Source organism: Pelobates fuscus, chromosome 2 (assembly GCF_036172605.1).
Source record: "Pelobates fuscus isolate aPelFus1 chromosome 2, aPelFus1.pri, whole genome shotgun sequence".
Classification (NCBI taxonomy): Eukaryota; Metazoa; Chordata; class Amphibia; order Anura; family Pelobatidae; genus Pelobates; species Pelobates fuscus.
The window spans coordinates 443,370,035-443,392,397 of NC_086318.1; the positions used below are offsets into that span (position 1 = coordinate 443,370,035).

The window sequence follows — 22,363 nt, forward strand, 5'->3', positions numbered from 1 at the left end:
GTCAATTCTCACGTCTCCCTCGATCTGTGAATAAAATAAACATTTAGTGACTGTCCCCCCGCTATCTTTTTTTCCCATAAATCATGAATGTTCGGCCTTTGCACTAGTCGTTTGCTCAGTTTTATGTATGTGTAGCACTTTGTAAATATGGAATTTGGCCAAACAGCCGATCGGCCTGAATATGGACGTATTTCAGTCCAGATGAACCCGAATACACAAGTCTAGTTTTCACCACAAGCTCTGGGTGTTGATTTGTTACCCTGATAATGCTATAAAATACCAAGATGATGACCCACATAAAGACCTTTGAAGTCTACGGCTGTGGCTCAGGGTTTATAATTGGTGAGTTTGAGTGGTTCCCACACTGACCTTGCTCTGTGCTTTCTACTAGGGATGGAAAGAGCAGACCGTCCGTAAAGTCTGATTCTCGAGGTTGGCAGAGTTGAAGGATCAGATCTCCATATTGTTCCAGAAGAGACAGGCTGTAAGTCTCTGATAAATAACCTGCCACAAAGGAGAATGTTACACATTTCACACCATAAAAATACAACATAGCAATGCCCACACATAGACTGGGCAAGGATATTTACAGGGTTATTCATTGAACTGAGAATTCAAAGTAAATTTAAAATTTAAGGTCAAAATACCTAAAGTGGAAAAAGTCAGCTGCGATCAGTAAACTGAGGAAGGAGCAGACGGAGGAAGGAGCAGACATTACCATTGAAACCACCTCTAGTGGCTGTCAGTATGAGAAACGTCTGTCTCTATAACCAAGTCAAACATGGCTGTGCAATCAGATGGTTTCACAGAGAACATTTACTTGTGCAGTGCAGAGGTTTGACGCACATTGTACTAGTCTCTGATTGCTTCCTTATAGGAAAGCATTGGATTAACTGAAATCATCAAGTTTGATGATCTCAGCTGAGAGGGTGGGGCGATCTTGGTGAGATCAGCACAGCAAGGGAGTGAAGGTAGGTATGTATTACCTGACATTGTAGAGTCTGTTTTCAGTTTTTGATGACACACTGTTGTTTTCGTGTTTCAGAATTTTCGTGCACAAAGGAGGTTTGATACAGAAATGGGTGCTGACATGGTCTGGAAGACCTCGAATGGCCTGTACATTGCCCTGAAACACTTTTTGGCATCAAAAATTCTGCCTAGGAGTAACCACAAATCATTGCCCAACCTCAGTCTTGTAACAATGTTCCAACATCTAGTAGTGGAAACAAATCCTTTTCCATGGAAGATGATATAGCGTAAATGAAACAACCAACTCCATATTTATTCTCAAGGGGTGTTAATTAAACCTCCACTACATTTGGTCATTAACAAAATAAATGAGAACAGTTGGTGCATGTATCTGTTTTAACGTATTACTTATTTTATATGAAAAAAAATAAAGTTGCGCTCATCTAATTGGCTGGGAAAGAGGGGACCAGGAAACCCAGTCCGAAGACAATAAGTAAAGGCTATTCTTGGTACATGAAACCATCACTCACCTATGGCGGCAGGTGTGCTTCGCACGCGGCTGGGCATTCTGTGTACCAGCTCCACTGGATGGATGCTACCACCATCAATTTCACCTGTTCGATGATAAGAGGTGGATGGATTGCTGGGTAAAGAAGACAAGGTGACGCTGTTTGACTGGCGACTATACCCATGAATTCCATAGCGGCTGACTGAGCGGGGGTCTTCCAGAGGTCGCAGCAGTAAGTTGGCCAGTTTGTATTCCAAGTAAAGTGGAGACCTGAACGAGGAATTAATACCAAAAATAAAGGATCTAAACATCTAAAGGTCCGACTTCTACAAGCTAGAGACCCCATCTCCCATCATTGCAGTGATGGGTGTTTGATAGTCAAATACCAAAATATGAACAATTCAAATCCATTTATAGAGCATTCAAACTCAACATGTATACAATGGTGACATTGTAGTGGCCCCTTGCTCATCGGAGGGTAGGGGAGCCTGTTAAAAGGCTAGTACATCCCTGGCAGAGTGTCAGTCTGGTAAAATTATTTCGACCTTGTATAAAGGGAGAAGCGCAGAACTATAAACAGGGCACACCGGATTTAGAAACTGGATAGGAATAAATTGAGGTAGAACACTTTTTTATTTGCATCTCTGCAATTTTAAAACTGACGATTCTCGATATAATTGTTATGCTATAAGCAATGCTCTTTCCTTCACTGTAAGAAAAGCATGAGAACTCATTTTTCTTTTAGAATGTAGTAAGGGGACTGGGTTCCAGTGAGCTCCCACTAGAGTCCTGCTTGAGTCTGATCTACATATTGTATAAACCAGACGTCGCTGGACATAGTGAATTAGAGGGAATTATTTCTACTCACTTCAGAAATAGGGGAAGTCTCTCTCTCCTCAGCCAGGTCAGCATGTTCTCTCTTTGAAGGTCATTAGCCCCATAATCCCCAGGCGGGGTGTCCATGAGACTGTCCAATTCCTGTATGGTCCCCATCAAACGATTGTATGTCAACCTTACTGGGAAAGCCTGAGAAACACCAACGGGAGAGATGGCAACAACCTATTGTTATATCTTTAAATGTGTACGAGACATCCAGCCTCCTTTCCGTACAGACAGAGAAAATGTGACTTTCATAAAGTGTCCTATTATTACACGTAGATATAATACCTACCTACACTCCACACAGCAGGATACCCAGGCCGCCTCGTAACTAGTGATGTCGCAAACACAAAATTTTCGGTTCGCGAACGTCGGACTCGAACTTCCGCAAACGTTCGTGAACCGGCGAAATGGGCGAACCGCCATTGACTTCAATGGGCAGGCGAATTTTAGAACCCACAGGGACTCTTTCTGGCCACAATAGTGATGGAAAAGTTGTTTCAAGGGGACTAACACCTGGACTGTGGCATGCCGGCGGGGGATCCATGGCAAAACTCCCATGGAAAATTACACAGTTGATGCAGAGTCTGGTTTTAATCCATAAAGGGCATAAATCACCTAACATTCCTAAATCACAATGGATATGGATTTACATATGACATATGACATATTGACACCTTGACATATGGATTGACACCTGTCCTCAGAGACCCTGATACACACTGACACAGAGCAGAATAGGGACTGTTCCCCCTACATAGGGTCACTTGGCAGATATGGATTGACACCTATCTTAATGATCCCTGATACACACTGACACAGAGCAGAATAGGGACTGTTCCCCCTACATAGGGTCACTTGGCAGATATGGATTGACACCTATCCTAATGATCCCTGATACACACTGACACAGAGCAGAATAGGGACTGTTCCCCTTACATAGGGTCACTTGGCAGATATGGATTGACACCTGTCCTCGGAGACCCTGATACACACTGACACAGAGCAGAATAGGGACTGTTCCCCCTACATAGGGTCACTTGGCAGATATGGATTGACACCTATCCTAATGATCCCTGATACACACTGACACAGAGCAGAATAGGGACTGTTCCTCCTACATAGGGTCACTTGGCAGATATGGATTGACACCTGTCCTCAGGGACCCTGATACACGCTGACACAGAGCAGAATAGGGACTGTTCCTCCTACATAGGGTCACCATTTTTAGCCCAAGGCAGCTCATCTCATCAGGCCTTTTTTAGTCGAATGTATCGCAGTGACAATACCTCCTGCTGCACTGAAGGTCCTTTCTGACAGGACACTTGAAGCGGGGCAGGCCAGAAGTTCTATCGCAAATTGGGATAGCTCAGGCCACAGGTCAAGCCTGCACACCCAGTAGTCAAGGGGTTCATCGCTCCTCAGAGTGTCGATATCTGCAGTTAAGGCGAGGTAGTCTGCTACCTGTCAGTCGAGTCGTTCTCTGAGGGTGGATCCCGAAGGGCTGTGGCGATGCGTAGGACTTAGAAAGCTCCGCATGTCCTCCATCAACAACACGTCTTTAAAGCGTCCTGTCCTTGCCGGCGTGGTCGTGGGAGGAGGAGGATGACTTTCACCTCTTCACCTGTTAGATTCCCGTTGTGCTGTGACATCACCCTTATACGCCGTGTAAAGCATACTTTTTAATTTATTTTGCAAATGCTGCATCCTTTCCGACTTGTTGTAATTTGGTAACATTTCCGCCACTTTCTGCTTATACCGGGGGTCTAGTAGCGTGGACACCCAGTACAGGTCGTTCTCCTTCAGCCTTTTTATACGAGGGACCCTCAACAGGCACGACAGCATGAAAGACCCCATTTGCACAAGGTTGGATGCCGAGCTACTCATTTCCCGTTCCTCCTCCTCAGTGATCTCAATGAAGGTATGTTCTTCCCCCCAGCCACGTACAACACCACGGGTACCAGATAGGTGAAAACGAGCACCCTCGGATGCCTGTTGTGGTTGGTCTTCCTCCTCCTCCTCAAAGCTACATTCCTCCTCTGACTCCTCTTCCTCACAATCCTCTTCCAGCATTGCCGCAGCTCCAGCAAGCGACCTCCTCAAAAGAATGCATGAGCCTACAGGCATTGCGCATGAGCGTCCAGTAACGTGGGAAAAAAATTCCCAGCTCCCCAGAGACTTTCCTAGCACCCTTGTCATACAAATATTCATTAATGGCTTTTTCTTGTTGGAGCAGGCGGTCGAACATTAGGAGTGTTGAATTCCAACGTGTCGGGCTGTCGCAAATCAAGCGCCTCACTGGCATGTTGTTTCGCCGCTGGATATCTGCAAAGTGCGCCATGGCCGTGTAGGAACACCTGAAATGGCCACACACCTTCCTGGCCTGCTTCAGGACGTCCTGTAAGCCTGTGTACTTATGCACAAAGCGTTGTACGATCAGATTACACACATGTGCCATGCACGGCACATGTGTCCACTTGCCCAACTTCAATGCCGCCAACAAATTTGTTCTGTTGTCACAAACCACTTTGCCGATATCCAGTTGCTGCGGAGTCAGCCACTTTTCCTCCTTTGCGTTCAAGGCGGACAGGAGTGCTTGTCCGGTGTGACTCTCTGCTTTCAAGCAAGTCAAACCCAAGACGGCGTGACACTGCCGTATCCGGGATGTGGCATAGTACCTCGGGAGCTGGGGGGGTGCCGTTGATGTGGAGCAAGACACAGCAGCAGAAGAGGACTCAGCCGAGGAGGTTATGGAAGAGGATGGAGTAGGAGGAGTAGAGAAGGTGGCAGCAGGCCTGCTTGCAAGTCGTGGCGGTGTCACCAACTCCTCTGCAGAGCCACGCATTCCATGCTTGGCAGCCGTCAGCAGGTTTACCCAATGCGCAGTGTAGGTGATATACCTGCCCTGACCATGCTTTGCAGACCAGGTATCAGTGGTCAGATGGACCCTTGCCCCAATACTGTGTGCCAGACATGCCATTATTTCCTTTTGCACAATCGAGTAAAGGTTGGGGATTGCCTTTTGTGCAAATAAATTTTGTCCGAGTACCTTCCACTGCGGTATCCCAATAGCAACAAATTTTTTGAATGCCTCAGACTCCACCAGCTTGTATGGTAAAAGCTGGTGGGCTAATAGTTCAGACAAGCCAGCTGTCAGACGCTGGGCAAGGGGGTGACTTTCTGACATTGGCTTCTTACGCTCAAACATGTCCTTGACAGACACCTGACTGTGGGCAGATGAGCGGGAACTGCTCAAGGCGAGAGACGATGTGGCGGATGGTTGAGACGGGGCAAGGAGGACAGCAGTGGTTGACGTGGCTGAAGATGCTGGACCAGGAGGAGGATGTTGGCTTTGAGTTTGTGTGCTGCTTGTACTCATGTGTTGATACCATAGGCGTTTGTGATGTGCGATCATGTGCCTACGCAAAGCAGTTGTACCTAGGTGGGTGTTGGACTTCCCACGACTCAGTTTCTTTTGGCACAGGTTGCAAATGGCATCGCTGTTGTCAGAGGCAGACACACACAAAAAATTCCACACTGCTGAGTTCTACAATGACGGCATTCTGGTGGTGGACACAGCATGCGTTGATTGGCGTGCTTTCGGGCTGACCCCGGGTGCCGATGCATGCTGTCTGACTGTGCCACTAGCTCCTTGCGACGACCTCCCCCTGCTTCCAACTCGTCTCCTCCTCCTCCTCTCTGTCTCCCCATCTGAACTTTCGCCCTGTTCTTCTTCTTGCCGAGCGGGCACCCACGTGACATCCATGGACGCATCATCATCATCAACCGCTTCACTTGTATCTGACAACTCAGCAAAGGAAGCAGCAGCGGGTGCAACATCATCATCATCACACCGTACGTCCATGTGTGTAATGCTGCCTGCCTGAGACATATCCCTGTTATCTACATCCTCTGGCAATAATGGTTGCGCATCACTCATTTCTTCAAACGGATGTGTAAATAACTCCTCTGACATACCAAGTGAAGCGGCTGTGGTGCTAGTGTTGGTGGTGGCGGCAGGCGGGTGAGTGGTATCTTGAGAGGTGCCCGAAGCTAAGCTGGAGGAGGATGGTGCGTCAAGGTTTCGAGCGGAAGCTGTAGAAGATTGGGTGTCCTGTGTTAGCCAGTCAACTATGTCCTCAGAACTTTTCAAGTTCAGGGTACGTGGCCTCTGAAAACTGGGCATTATTGTAGGGCAAAAGGGAATCACAGCACCACGACCACGATGGCCCCTGCGGGGTGGCCTGCCTCTGCCTGTCACGCTGTAGGCCTGACACCCGTTTGAAGACAACTAACTGCTATTCAATCTATAACAGTGGAAAAAGTTTTTTGGTTTTAAATGCACGCTATAATGACACCAGATATGAGTGGCAATGTGTACTTGCAGAGGTTGTCAGAGTACACGCTGAAGGCCTGACACCCGCTTGAAGGACACTGACTGCTATTAGCTTACAGTGAAAACTTTTTTCTTTTTAAAGGCACGCCCTGGCGAACGTGAACACGCTATGTTCACCAGGAACTATTCGCCAGCGAACAGTTCGGTACATCACTAATCACTACTCGTAACAAGCTCACATTTACTTTTAGTAAATCACTTGTTCACACAGTCAGGGCCAAATCAGTTCATGGTCAAAAAGGCTCTGTCTATTAATTTAATTCTAATTATTGCAGCCATGTAATTTTATAGCAGATCCCTACACATTATATTCTGACTCCCCTCCAATTCCATTAAAGTCATTTCCCCCATATACAGTTGTGCCCAAAGGTTTGCATACCATGGCAGAAATTGTGAAATTTTGGCATTGATTTTGAAAATAGGACTGATCATTCAACAAAATGTCTTTTATTGAAGTATAGTGATCATATGAAGCCATTTATTATCACATAGTTCGGCTCCTTTGTAAATCATAATTGTAACAGAAATCCCCGAAATGGTCCTGATCAAAAGTTTACACACCCTTGGATGTTTTGCCTTGTTACAGACACACAAGGTGACACACACAGGTTAAAATGGCAATTAAAGGTTCATTTGCCACACCTGTGACTTTTTAAATTGATACTGAGCCATTGGGAGCAGAAAAGAATAGTCAAAAGACATGCGTAACAAGGTAATAGTACTTTATAAAGATGAAAAAGGATATAACAAGATATCCAAAGCCTTGAAAATGGCAGTCAGTACTGTTTAATCACTTATTAAGAAGTGGAAAATTCAATGCTCTCTCGATACGAAGCCAAGGTCAGGTAGACCAATAAAGATTTCAGCCACAACTGCCTGAAGAATTGTTCGGGATACGAAGAAAAACCCACAGGTAACCTGAAGAGAAATACAGGCTGCTTTGGAAAAAGACGGTGTGGTTGTTTCAAGGAGCGCAATATAATGATACTTGAACAAAATAGAGCTGCATGGTCGGGTTGCCAGAAAGAAGCCTTTACTGTGCCAATGCCACAAAAAAGCCCGGTTACAATATGCCCGACAACACCTTGGCAGCCTCACAGCTTCTGACACACTGTAATTTGGAGTGACGAGACCAAAATAGAGCTTTATGGTCACAACTATAAACGCTATGTTTGGAGAGGGGTCAACAAGGCCTATTGTGAAAAGAAAACCATTCCCACTGTGAAGCATGGTGGTGGCTCACTGATGTTTTGGGTGTGTAAGCTCTAAAGGCACAGGGAATCTTGTGAAAATTGATGGTAAGATGAATGCAGCATGTTATCAGAAAATACTGGCAGGCAATTTGCATACGTCTGCACGAAGTGCATGGGACTCTCTTGGACTTTCCAGCATGACAGTGATCCTAAGCACACGGCCAAGTTGACCCTCCAGTGGTTACAGCAGAAAAAAGTGAATGTTCTAGAGTGGTCATCACAGTCTCCTGATCTTAATATCATCGAGCCACTCTGGGGAGATCGTAAACATGCGGCTCATGGAAGACGATCAAAGACTTTGCATTACCTAGAGGCATTTTGCCAAGACGAATAGGCATCTATACCACCTGCAAGAATTAATGGCCTCATAGACAACTATTATAAAAGACTGCACCCAGTCATTGATGCTAAATGGGGGCCATGCACAGACTTTGGAACAGGAGTCATTTCATTTTTTTCTTTGTTGCCATATTTTGTTCTATGTTTGTGCCATTCTGTTATAACCTACAATTGAATATGAATCCCATAAGAAATAAAATAAATGTGTTTTGCCTGCTCACTCATGTTTTCTTTAAAGGAACACTATAGTTGTGGTGGAATCTCGGTAAAAATAAATTTAGTAGGCCGAGATTACCACGTGGCATGTGTACGTGCATATGCTGACGTATCGATCAGTTGGTTGCACGAGGCAAGATACGATCAGTAGTGTACGGAGCATGTGCAAGAATACAGGATATAGTATTCCCCTCCTCCATTGTGCTGGACAGGCCATGCGGTCAAGCAGGAAGTTAATTCTTATTTGTATTGATTGGTCAAGAGAATGTGCGGGTGGAGCTTAATATGGGAGGAGTTATGTGCCTATATAAGGAGCCTGCACTATTGTCCGGGGCTCAGAACTTGCTGTATTTTGGGTGACATTAGTCCCTCTGAGTCCCGATCGGTGATCCAATAAAGAATCTCTTCCTTCCTGAAGAAACCTGTGTCCATCTCTCTGTGCTTGGCTTCCGTCAGTTTCTCCGGTATCATTTGGTGCATTGGCCGGGAAGCTCATCGTTCAACGGTAGCTGAGAGGCAGAGGCGTGAGACGGTCTATCTTTGCCCACGTTCTCTACGGCTGCACCCCTGAACTTCTGCGTGGACCTCCCTTCGTCTCGGTGCCACTGGTCTGTTGTCCAGGAGATCATCGGCCTCTACATAAGAAGTGCTGGGGTGTCCCCGTCGATGAGTGTGAACTCAGGTTCAGGAACGAGGAGGTAAGACAACTGCTGTTTTAGACGGCAGACCCACTAGGGGTATACCGATTGTGCGGTAGGCCCAAAAGGGGTTTAAATCTGTGTATGGAATCTGCCCCCTCTGTCGGAGGGAAGGAGCGAAGGCGCACCGCTCAATCGAACGCTCTTTAGTAAGACCGTTTGATTTGGTTTGGAGTCAGGCGGGGTCCTGTGTAAATAGCCCTAGCCGGACACCGGTGTCTTGTCTAGACTAGCGTTCTAGGGTGTATATTACGTTCGCTAGGTCGGAGGGACCGGGAGACTAAGCGGCGCCTGTGTAAATTCGGTTCGCTAGATCTCAACCTATCTTGGCTAAGTGGGAAGGCGTGTAAATTTGGAACCCACTAGATTTTTGATAGAGTAAATAGACTAAGAGGGTTCTGTTGTAAATTCCGCCCTCTAGTTCGCTATATGTGGTGCTTGGGCAGTGTGGCTAACCAAAACGGGTGTACATAGTTTTAGGTAGTCCATTCAAGGTACTGGCCAATAGTTTAGTTGGGATTGTATATGTGTTAAAGATTGTTAGTAAAGTGTATATCTTGTTAGATAGCGCGAGCTCAGCCGTCTAGCGAGAGTGTTAATAGTGTGTTGCTGTATCATAGTGCACGGTACCATAACCCTGTATATTTACTGACACTGTATATAAGTACTAATCATTGTCGTCTATTGCATGTTTAACACCATAACCACTAATAATTGTATTGTGACCTTAAATTGTGCTTTGACCTATGCTAACCGTACTGTAACCGCTGTTTGTAAAAGACGATGTTACTGGGGTGTGTTATAGACGGGTAATTCATATATAGAGAATTATAGTGTGGGTGACTGTATAGTTTCGCCAAAGGGCATAATATTGATTATTTAGTGACTGGTGTAACAGCTGTGTGTGTACGGGAATTCCCTGAGTGTTTATTGTGTTATTGTGTACGTTTCACTTGGTAACCGTACCACGTGGTGCTGTTGCCAGAGGAAACGGGTGTGACTGTTGAATAGAACGCGTGCATAGTATTCGTTGTCAACGACGTTCCATTGATAAGTATGGGCGCGTCGGAGTCAACGATTCCGGATCCCTTAGGTTGTATGGTGAAGAATTTTAAAAAGGGATTTAAAACCTGTGATTTTGGGGTTAAAATGTCTCCTGTACGTTTGGTCACTTTGTGCACTAGGGAGTGGCCTATTTTGGTTGCGGCATGGCCACCACGTGGTAGTTTGGATCCAACCCTGATACAGCATGTACACGTGGCTGTGTCAGGTAGGCCTGAACTTTACGGACAGTTTCCATATATTGATTGTTGGAGACAGGCCGTAAACGACTCGCCAAAATGGATTCAGATATGCCACGAGGAGCAATGTCGCCTCATGGTGGCCAGGACTTGTTTGTCCACTAGGACTGTGGTTAGGCCCATTTTGGACACGCCCCCTGAGTCCGAGATCCCTTTGCCGCCCCCTTATTTCCCTACAGGAAGAGGTGACGCGAGTGCAGGAAGTTCTATACCCCTCCCCTCATTGCCCTCATCCACTTCCGCTTCCTCCTCCAGTACAGAATCCACCCCCCCTCGTATTAAACCTCCCCTTCCGGAACCAGAACCAACCCCGTTAGATCTGAATATCCTGATTTGGCGCCACTTCAAACTTCCGGTCAAGCTTCTTCTAGCTCGGCTGGGAGTATTCTATTTACTAGACATTGTTTAATAATGAGGAAAGGACAAGGATTAACCAAGCGGCCATTAAAGCGCTAGAGGATAGAGCCCGTGCTTTAAATCAAGCCAATCCGGCAGCATGGGCCGCAACACATTACCCTAATACCGATCCCGATTGGAATGTTAATGGCGCAGATATGGTTCAACTCAAAGCCTATAGAGACGCTATAATTGCTGGCATGAAAGCCGGAGGAAAGAAAGCTATTAATATGTCGAAGACAGTTGAGGTGATTCAGAAAAGTGATGAAGCGCCCAGTGTCTTTTATGACCGATTATTGGAGGCATACCGCTTGTATACCCCCTTTAATCCGGAAGACGCTGATAATTCCCGAATGGTAAACTCCGCCTTTGTCAGCCAAGCTTACGGAGATATTAAGCGCAAGCTACAAAAGTTAGAAGGGTTTGCAGGAATGTCTATCACCCAACTAATGGAGGTAGCAAATAAAGTATACATGAACAGGAAAACAGAGACAAAGAAAGAGGAAGAGCGCAAGATGCGTAAAAAGGCTGATATGCTAGCGGTAGCGATCGCAGGCGTAGATAGACGGGGCCCAGATAGAGGCGATAGTAGATGGAATAGGGAGCCTTTGAGTAGGAATCAGTGCGCGTATTGCAAGGAAGAAGGGCATTGTAGAAACGAGTGTCCGCAAAGAGAGCAGTACGAGAGAGACCTACCCAGGGCAGGTTACGGAAACTTTAGAGGCAGAGCGAGAGGTAGAGGAGGCCCCGGAGGGAGCAATGGTAATAGAGGGAGTAATGGGAACAGAGGAAGTGTAAGGGAAGATAGGTACTATCCAGCAGCGCAAAGGTCCCGCGATAGAGAAGGTAGGGACTTTGTAGGATTGGCTGACACGGTCATGGAGGACTATTGATACCGACCGGGCTTCATCCCCCTTGGTCGAGCGGAGCCTATGGTCGATGTATCAATAGGGGGAAAAAGGAGTGCGTTCATGATCGACACTGGTGCTGAACATTCGGTGGTGACTGACCTAGTTGCTCCTCCATCTGGAAGAACTATTACTGTAATAGGAGCAACTGGAAGAAGTGCTGCAAAACCGGTTCTTAAAAGTCGACTCTGTACATTGGGAGGCCACGTAGTAAAACATCAATTCCTTTATATGCCTGAATGTCCAGTCCAATTGCTGGGACGTGATATGCTATCTAAGTTACAAGCGCAGATTACGTTCCTACCAAATGGAACAACATCCTTAAAGTTTAATGGACCTTCAGGTATTATGACATTATCCGTACCAAAGGAAGAAGAGTGGCGACTTTATACAGCGTTGACTAGCCAAAACCCTAGGAGTGATGAGTCCTTATTCAACATACCAGGAGTTTGGGCAGAGAACAACCCACCAGGACTGGCCCGCAATATTCCACCTATTAAAATCAAACTAAAACTTGGGGTTTATCCAGTGAGCCTAAGACAATATCACATCCTGCAGAAGGCTAAGAAGAACATCCAATCTTATCTGGATAAGTTCATACGGTATGGTATCCTAAAATTCTGTACTTCCCCCTGGAACACCCCATTGCTGCCTGTTCAAAAGCCCGGTACAGATGAGTATCGACCTGTACAGGACTTGAGAGCAGTCAATGATGCGGTTGTTAGTATACATCCAGTTGTGCCCAATCCATATAACCTGCTTGCTTTAATTCCGGGCGGGGCTACTTACTTTACAGTCCTAGACCTCAAAGATGCCTTCTTTTGCCTCCGAATTGCCGCAGAAAGTCAATGTATCTTCGCTTTCCAATGGGAAAACGCTGTAACGGGCTCAAAACGCCAAATGACCTGGACAAGACTGCCCCAAGGGTTTAAAAATTCACCTATCCTATTTGGTTCAGCTCTAAGTCAAGATCTACTGGATTTCGAGTCCATCCCAGGAGAGTGTGTATTGTTACAATATGTAGATGACTTGTTGATAGCAGCAGTTACAAAGGAAATATGTCAGCAAGCAACGCACGATCTACTACACATTCTCTGGAAGGCAGGATACAAGGTGTCTAGAAAGAAGGCTCAGTTGTGTTTGCCAACTGTCAAATATCTGGGATTCCATATCTCTGAAGGTCAAAGAATTATGGGGCCAGAGTGAAAAGAAGCTGTGTGCCAAATACCGATACCCAAGAATAGAAGACAAGTGCGAGAATTCCTGGGGGCAGCAGGCTTCTGTAGGATATGGATTCCCAGCTACGCGATACTGGCAAAACCTCTGTATGCAGCTATCACAGGTACAGAGCACGACCCCTTCTTATGGACTCAAGAACAGCAAACGGCATTTGAAGATGTGAAGAAGGCTTTGATGAGTGCCCCAGCATTAGGTCTACCTGATCACACACGACCATTCTACCTGTATGTACATGAGCAAAGAAGAATGGCTGTGGGAGTATTGACACAGTACTTGGGATCATGGCAAAGACCTGTTGCCTACATGTCTAAACAACTGGATGCAGTGGCCAGCGGACTTCCACCTTGTCTAAGAGCCGTAGCTGCAGCCGCCCTGCTAGTAGCTGAAGCCGATAAACTCACTCTGGGTCAAGAACTTTATGTACGAGTCCCACATGCAGTACAGACGTTGTTGGATTACAAAGGAAATCATTGGTTTAGTAACAGCCGTATGACCAAGTATCAAGCAATGTTGTGTGAAAACCCAAGAGTGCATTTAGAGACTGTAAACACCTTAAATCCAGCTACCCTTTTGCCACAACCTACTGAAAGTCAACATGATTGTTTGGAAGTAATGGATGAAGTATTTTCAAGTAGACCAGATCTTCGTGATTTTCCCATCCAGAACCCCGATGTTCAATATTACACCGACGGCAGTAGTTATGTGAAAGAAGGGATCCGCTATGCAGGATATGCAGTAACAACGATAGACAAGGTGATAGAAGCTCGGCCACTGGCAAAAGGAACATCAGCACAAAAGGCAGAATTGATAGCACTGACACAAGCGTTACAATTGGCTGAAGGTTTAAGAGTGAACATCTACACAGACTCCAAGTATGCGTTTTTAACCACTCATGCCCACGGAGCTTTGTATAAAGAAAGAGGACTATTGAATTCAGAAGGCAAGGAAATCAAGTACGCAGCTGAAATCCTACAACTATTGGAAGCAGTGTGGGAGCCGAAAGAAGTCGGTATTATACATTGTCGAGCGCATCTGAGAGGAGATGGTGATGTAACCAAAGAAAATCGGATGGCAGATAGTGCAGCTAAGCGTGCCGCTGAATCGGGAAGACAGGAGTATGTGGGGCATATAGCTGCTCTTATACCAACTCCACTGTCTCAATGGACTCCAGTTTATACAGCTCAAGAAGAGGAGTGGTTAAAGACTGAACCTGGAAAGTATTTGGAGAACAAATGGTATCAATTAGAAGATGGAAGAATAGTCATTCCAGCATCACTAGCGGTAGAAATTGTCCAAAACTATCACAACGGGACACATTCTGGGAGAGATAGTACAGAAGAATCCCTCAGAAAACATTTCTACATACCAAGATTGTCCAACTTGACTCAGGCCATTGTACGAAGATGTGTAACGTGTGCTAAAAATAATGCAAGGCAAGGACCAGTAAAGCCACCAGGAGTCCAGTTTATGGGGGGACTCCCCATGTCCGATTTACAAATTGACTATACAGTGATGCCTAAATCTGGTGGACATCGCTACCTGCTGGTAGTTGTGTGTACCTATTCAGGCTGGGTAGAAGCATGTCCTACTCGTACGGAGAAAGCAGGGGAAGTTGTGAGATTCCTGCTACGAGAAATAATACCCCGATATGGACTACCCTGCTCTATAGGATCGGACAATGGTCCAGCTTTTGTTCATCAGTGCCTACAACAACTGACTCATATGCTTGGTATAAAGTGGAGGCTTCATACGGCATATAGACCCCAGAGTTCTGGTAAGGTAGAGAGAATGAATAGAACTATTAAGAATCAGTTGGCTAAAATGTGTCAGGAAACCCAACTTAAGTGGAACGTTCTCTTGCCCATAGCTCTATTGCGAATCCGCAGTACACCTACCAGAAGGATGGGCCTCTCTCCTTTTGAAATCATGTATGGGCGACCACCTCCCGTACTTGGTAACTTAAGGGGGGATTTGAGTCAGTTGGGAGAAGGAATTACCCGGCAGCAGGTTGTAGAGTTGGGTTAGACTATGGAGGAGGTACAGAAATGGGTACAAGATAGATTACCTGTGAATATTTATCCCCCAGTTCATAGTTACCACCCAGGAGACCAAGTGTGGATTAAAGAGTGGAATAATGTACCGTTACGGCCCAAGTGGAGAGGTCCTTATGTTGTTCTTTTGTCTACCCCTACAGCGATAAAAGTAGCCGAAGTGACTCCGTGGATACATCACTCCAGGGTTAAACCAGCAGCAGTCGATTCTTGGCAAGCTACAGCAGATCCAGAGAATCCCTGCAAGATCCGGTTAAAGCGCACGACTCAGTCGGAGTGACGAGGAACCTTGTGGATTACAAATTTTATTGTTTCAGAGATTTGGTAAGTGAGTGAGAAGGCCATAATAAAGCCTGTCCGCTCACCAACGAGTGTATAAGCCAGGAAAAGTCCCGAAGGGACCCCTGTGAAGATGAGCAGAACTCCATTCCCTGCAGCCCTTACATCCTGGAAGCTGAGGTGCCTTCGCACGGACGAAGACTGAGGATGACGACGAAAGATGTATTCTTAATAATGTTTTTATATGTGTATTTTTATATTCAGGAAGGTAGAGGTACCGACACTCCTAGCTGTGAGGTATGCATTAAGACTACAAGAACAGGTAACCATATTTCCCAAACCCTAATTTGGCATTTGCAATACGAGTGTAAAGGAGATGTATCAAGATGTAGATACCTAAATATAGAATATAGTGTGTGCCATTTAGGAGTAGGAGAACCTAAGTGCTTCAGTCCAGAGTATCAACCTCGTACAATTTGGTTGACTCTCAGGAATGGAGATCCTCAGGGGACCCTAATTAATAAGACGGTATTAGAATCCGTACATTCTTCGGGTGTTCTGCTATTTGATGCGTGTAAGGCGATATCAAGTGGTAGAAAGCCGTGGAATGTATGTGGGGATCTTAGATGGGAGAGGACGTATGGGTCTAACGATAAATATATTTGTCCCAGTAGTAAAAATAAGTATGTGAGCCCTAGATGCCCAAATAGAGATTATAACTTTTGCCCATTTTGGTCTTGTGTGGGGTGGGCAACTTGGGGACAGACAGTAGACAAGGACATGATTGTGACTAAGTTGCCTACTAGTCCATATTGTAAGTCTATGGAATGCAATCCAGTCCATATACTTATAAATAACCCCGACAAGTTCTTAGATAAATATGGTAATTTATTTGGGTTTCAAATATATGGGACGGGTTTAGATCCTGGGACAGTATTGTTTATAGGGATAGAGACTGATACGGTATCCTCCCAGACTCATCAAGTATACCATTCCTTTTATGAAGAGATGAGCATAGATAATAAGATCCCCCATAATGCTAAAAACCTGTTTATTGATTTAGCTGAAAGTATTGCCGGTAGTCTTAATGTTACCAACTGCTATGTGTGTGGAGGTACTAACATGGGAGACCAATGGCCTTGGGAAGCAAAGGAGGTAATGTCCGGTTCTGAGGCAGTTGACCAATTAATATCTACACAAGCCGATTATCATATGAGTGTTAGAGGTAAATCTGAGTGGAGATTAAAGACCTCCATCATAGGTTATGTTTGCATAGCGAGGAAAGGAATGATGTATAATACTTCTGTAGGAGAATTAACTTGTCTAGGGCAAAAAAAGCTTATGATGATGATACAAAGAATACAACTTGGTGGTCGGCTTCAAATGTCTCAGAACCATCTAACCCGTTTGCTAGATACGCCAATTTAAAGGATGTGTGGTTTGATTTATCCATCACATCTAACTGGAGAGCCCCAGCAAATTTGTACTGGATCTGTGGTAAGAAAGCCTATTCGGAGTTGCCACAGGACTGGGAAGGGGCATGTGTGTTGGGTATGCTCAAACCATCCTTCTTCTTGTTACCTATTGAAACAGGTGAGACTTTAGGTGTTAAAGTGTATGATGTGAATCATAGGAAGAAAAGGGGACCCATAGAGATAGGCGCCTGGGAAGATAATGAATGGCCTCCCCAGCGTATTATAGATTACTATGGGCCAGCCACGTGGGCAGAGGACGGTACCTTTGGTTATAGAACCCCAATTTATATGCTCAACCGTATTATAAGATTACAGGTAGTGGTTGAGATCATCACTAACGAGACATCACAAGCGCTCAATCTTCTAGCGAAGCACAATACCAGGATGAGGACAGCAGTATACCAAAATAGATTAGCCTTGGATTACCTTTTGGCAGTAGAGGGAGGTGTATGTGGGAAGTTTAACCTGAGCAATTGCTGTCTTCAAATAGATGACGAAGGGCAAGCAATAGCTGAGCTTACTAGCCATATGGTTAAACTAGCGCATGTGCCTACTCAGGTATGGAAAGGGTATAATCCAAGTAGTTGGTTTGGTAGCTGGTATGAGTGGTTTGGAGGGCTTAAGGCATTGGTAGGTGGAGTCCTACTAATTTTAATGTTGTGTCTACTCCTGCCGTGTCTTATACCCTTAGTAGTTAGGTCTGTGCAAAGCCTGATAGAAAATATAGCAGAGAGGAAGGCTGCTGCACAGATAATGGCAATTTATAAATATAAGGCTCTAGATCAGGGAGAACCAATGCAGGAAGATGAGTGTTGAAGATTCACATCATAGATAAGTCTGGTCTGGTTCAAGGTAACTTGCGGTGTATGCAAACCAAGGTTAAGTGATGCCTCAAGTAATTGTGAAATATCAAGAGGCATCAAAGGGGGAAATGTGGTGGAATCTCGGTAAAAATAAATTTAGTAGGCCGAGATTACCACGTGGCATGTGTACGTGCATATCCTGACGTATCGATCAGTTGGTTGCACGAGGCAAGATACGATCAGTAGTGTACGGAGCATGTGCAAGAATACAGGATATAGTATTCCCCTCCTCCATTGTGCTGGACAGGCCATGCGGTCAAGCAGGAAGTTAATTCTTATTTGTATTGATTGGTCAAGAGAATGTGCGGGTGGAGCTTAATATGGGAGGAGTTATGTGCCTATATAAGGAGCCTGCACTATTGTCCGGGGCTCAGAACTTGCTGTATTTTGGGTGACATTAGTCCCTCTGAGTCCCGATCGGTGATCCAATAAAGAATCTCTTCCTTCCTGAAGAAACCTGTGTCCATCTCTCTGTGCTTGGCTTCCGTCAGTTTCTCCGGTATCATAGTCACCTAAATTACTTTAGCTAAATAAAGCAGTTTTAGTGTATAGATCATTCCCCTGCAATTTCACTGCTCAATTCACTGTCATTTAGGAGTTAAATCACTTTGTTTCTGTTTATGCAGCCCTAGCCACACCTCCCCTGGCTATGATTGACAGAGCCTGCATGAAAAAAAACTGGTTTCACTTTCAAACAGATGTAATTTACCTTAAATAATTGTATCTCAATCTCTAAATTGAACTTTAATCACATAAAGGGAGGCTTTTGCAGGGTCTAGCAAGCTATTAACATAGCAGGGGATTAGAAAATCTCAATTAAACAGAACTTGCAATAAAGAAAGTCTAAATAGGGCTCTCTTTACAGGAAGTGTTTATGGAAGGCTGTGCAAGTCACATGCAGGGAGGTGTGACTAGGGTTCATAAACAAAGGGATTTAACTCCTAAATGGCAGAGGATTGAGCAGTGAGGCTGCAGGGGCATGTTCTATACACCAAAACTGCTTCAATAAGCTAAAGTTATTCAGGTGACTATAGTGTCCCTTTAACCCCTTAAGGACCAAACTTCTGGAATAAAAAGGAATCATGACATGTCACACATGTCATGTGTCCTTAAGGGGTTAAATATGGTACATATATGACCAATTCTCCAAGAGTATGGAACCTTTTGAGCTCAACTGTATGTCATGCTAAACTTAGTGCCAGCTCCTACTCCCTTCATGTCAGCCAGCTGTGAGTGGGGCGGTCAGCGAGGCTGTCAATTAATCTTGTGTACGTTTATGCCCCTTCTCTTCGATTTAGACCCCCAATACATATCCTGATTTTATACCGCCCAATGTTGGTGATTTCTCTAATTAGCAATTGCACCTTTTGTTGCATTTCTTCATATGTTTGACCTGTAAACCCCTGTTGGACAGATGACATCTACACCCGTAGATCTGAATAAGAAGCTCCTGATTGGTGGAGACACTTCTGGGTAAACAGGGGGTCTGCGTGAAGATGCAGCCGGCTTATATAAACTGTGCTCTTACAGAATATTGGAAGGTATGTTTTTAATGTCATTTTTATTTATTTATTCTTTAGCATGTTTTAATCCATACCCTGTAAATCATTAACAAATGTTGGGCCATTTTAGCCTTTTGTTTTCATTTAAGACTCAGAATGATGGAGTTGAATGTTTCATCCTTTATCTCTGAGAATTTTCTATTTGAAAAGTTCAGGGACTCGCCTTTATGTACCTCCATAGTAATAATATTCTCCTTGGTTATTTCAGCTGGGTGGAAGTGGCTCCGTTGCCAACCTTTCTAATCTTGGATTGTTTGAGAGCTGTTCAAACATTCCGAGGTGTGACTACAAGGGATGGTCTTCTATGGAATAGCTAATTCTAGTGGTGCAGAAAGGTTGCTAAGCTTGTTATCTTGATGGATTTCACTCTGTTTACTTGTCTAATCCGTACATATACGTCTTTTGTTGTGTCCTTACAGAGATATTACTGAAGTGGCCGTTTGACCAGAAAGTGCTTCTTGCCCAATTTATAAGTCAATCGAGAAAGCTTGTATCAGTCTTACATAGAGAGTCATCCTTTAATCTGTGATGTGTCCTTTTCCATAAAAGACTCTCCTAAGAATTAATAATGTATCTGTGCATTGAATAAATTGTTTTTACAATGTAGGCAATAAAACACAGTGTAGGATCTTGGAATATAGTTAGTGACTGCTCAAGTGCATCTCAAATGAGTAAAAAGAAGAGGACATACAGCGCTAACTCCAAAGGCAGCAGAATAAGATCCCTTACTGGGATACCCTAATAACCCAAGAGGAACAAGGAAAAAATACAGACAAAAACAAACTGCGCCAAATAAAAAATACTAGATAATCTTATACAGATATATGTATACACACTATTATATATAAAAATTTGAGATATAACAATAATAAAGAGTCCCAGGAGAAAAAGTATTTTATGGAGATTAGAACCTTTTGAAGGTAGAGCTTTTTTGGAGGTTAGTCTGTTATCCTCCTTAGTGTTCAAGTCGATAAAACTTAAGCACAGATGAGGAATTCTGTTGTTGGTGTCTCATATAAAAATAAAACACAAAAGAAACCACCAATAGTGTAATCCCAAAAAATAAAAAAAGAATTTACCTAAACATTGTATATACTAGATTACACTATTGGTGGTTTCTTTTGTGTTTTATTTTTATATGAGACACCAACAACAGAATTCCTCATCTGCATCTTCAAAATCTTCTAATCTCCAAAAAAAAGACTTTTTCTGCTGGGACTCTTTATTATTGTTATATCTCAATATTTTTATATATAATATTGTGTATACATATATCTGCATAAGATTATCTAGTATTCCTTATTTGGCGCAGTCTGTTTTTTTCTGGAGTAAGAGGGGGAGTAAGAAGAGAGGGAGGGGGAGTAAGAAGGGGGTAAGAAGAGGGGGGAGTAAAAAGAGGAAGGGGGAGTAAGAAGAGGGGGGAGGGGGGAGTAAAAAGGGGGTAAGAAGAGGGGGGAGTAAAAAGAGGAAGGGGGAGTAAGAAGAGGGGGGAGGGGGGAGTAAAAAGAGGAAGGGGGAGTAAGAAGAGGGGGAGGGGGTTAAGAAGAGAGGGGGGAGTAAGAAGAAGGGGGTAAGAAGAGGGGGAGGGGGGAGTAAGAAGAGGGGGTAAGAAGAGGGGGAGGGGGGAGTAAGAAGAGGGGGTAAGAAGAGAGGGAGGGGGGGAGTAAGAAGAGAGGGAGGGGGAGTAAGAAGAGGGGGAGGGGGGAGTAAGAAGGGGGGTAAGAAGAGAGGGAGGGGGGAGCAAGAAGAGGGGGGAGTAAGAAGAGGGTGGGAGTAAGAAAGGGGTAAGAAGAGGGGGGAGTAAGAAGAGGGGGGTAAGAAGAGGGGGAGTAAGAAGAGGGGGAGGGGGGAGTAAGGGAAGGGGAAAGAGGACCCGGGAGCTCAGCCTGCAGCTCCTCTGGGTCCTTCTTGCGCGAGCACAGAGCGTTGCCGCGGTTACCATGGCAACGTTACGGCTCTTGCAAAAGTAAACTCTAGCCCTGGAGCTACGGGCTAGAGTTTACTCTCAACACTGTGACCACCAGGGATTCCTGGTGGTCGCAGTGGTGAGAGTGAACTCTAGCCCCATAAACACACTGCCCCCACACACACACACCATACACATTCACACACTGCCCCCACACACCATACACATTCACACACTGCCCCCATACACACCATACACATTTACACACATTGCCTCACACACACACACACATACACTTCCCACCCATACACTGCCCACCCATACACACACAGCCCCCCATACTAACATTGACACACACATACACAGATTTCCCCACACACCCTACACATTCACACACTACACCCCCTCACACACACTGAACCTTTCACACACTGCACCCCTCACACATTGCACCACTGCTCCTATACCCTACTACAGCCTCATATCCCAGCAGACCCCAGGTAAGTTGTCAAACTGTTCTTAAATGGTTTGACTACTTACTCTGGGAGGCGGGCCTGGCCCTCCTGGCACCATAACCACTACACAGAGCAGTAGTGGTTATTGTGCATGGATTATTTCTTTAAATAATCTACAAGTGCCCCAGTAGCCAGCAAGCCAGCCAGCCCACAGGCCAGCCAGCCAGCCCACAGGCCGGCCAGCCAGCCAGCCCACAGGCCGGCCAGCCAGCCAGCCCACAGGCCGGCCAGCCAGCCCACAGGCTGGCCAGTGGCCAGCCAGCCCACAGGCTGGCCAGTAGCCAGCCAGCCCACAGGCCACCAGTTAGCCCACAGGCCAGTAGACAGCCCACAGGCCTACAGCAAGCCACAGGCTTACAGCCAGCAGTCCCACAGCCTGCCAGCCGCAGCCAGCAAGCCACAGCCTGCCAGCCAGCAAGCCACAGCCTGCCAGCCAGCAAGCCCACAGCCTGCCAGCCGCAGCCAGCAAGCCCACAGCCTGCCTGCCGCAGCCAGCAAGCCCACAGCCTGCCAGCAAGCCCACAGCCTGCCAGCCGCAGCCAGTAAGCCCACAGCCTTCCAGCAAGCCCACAGACTGCCAGCCAGCAACAGTAATTAAGGTAAGAGGAGA

The 22,363-nt window shown here is 45.4% G+C and overlaps 1 protein-coding gene across 1 annotated transcript in view; it reads right to left on the reverse strand.

Annotated features, from left to right (window-relative positions):
- Positions 1 to 22,363, reverse strand: part of LOC134586452 (uncharacterized) — a 73,568-nt gene that overhangs the window by 38,639 nt on the left and 12,566 nt on the right. The window contains exons 3-5 of the mRNA XM_063441967.1: positions 2,346 to 2,503; positions 1,500 to 1,747; positions 370 to 504 (exon numbers count right to left, since the gene is read on the reverse strand). Coding sequence (XP_063298037.1) covers positions 370 to 504; positions 1,500 to 1,747; positions 2,346 to 2,503 — 541 coding nt within the window. The remainder of the gene's footprint in view (positions 1 to 369; positions 505 to 1,499; positions 1,748 to 2,345; positions 2,504 to 22,363) is intronic.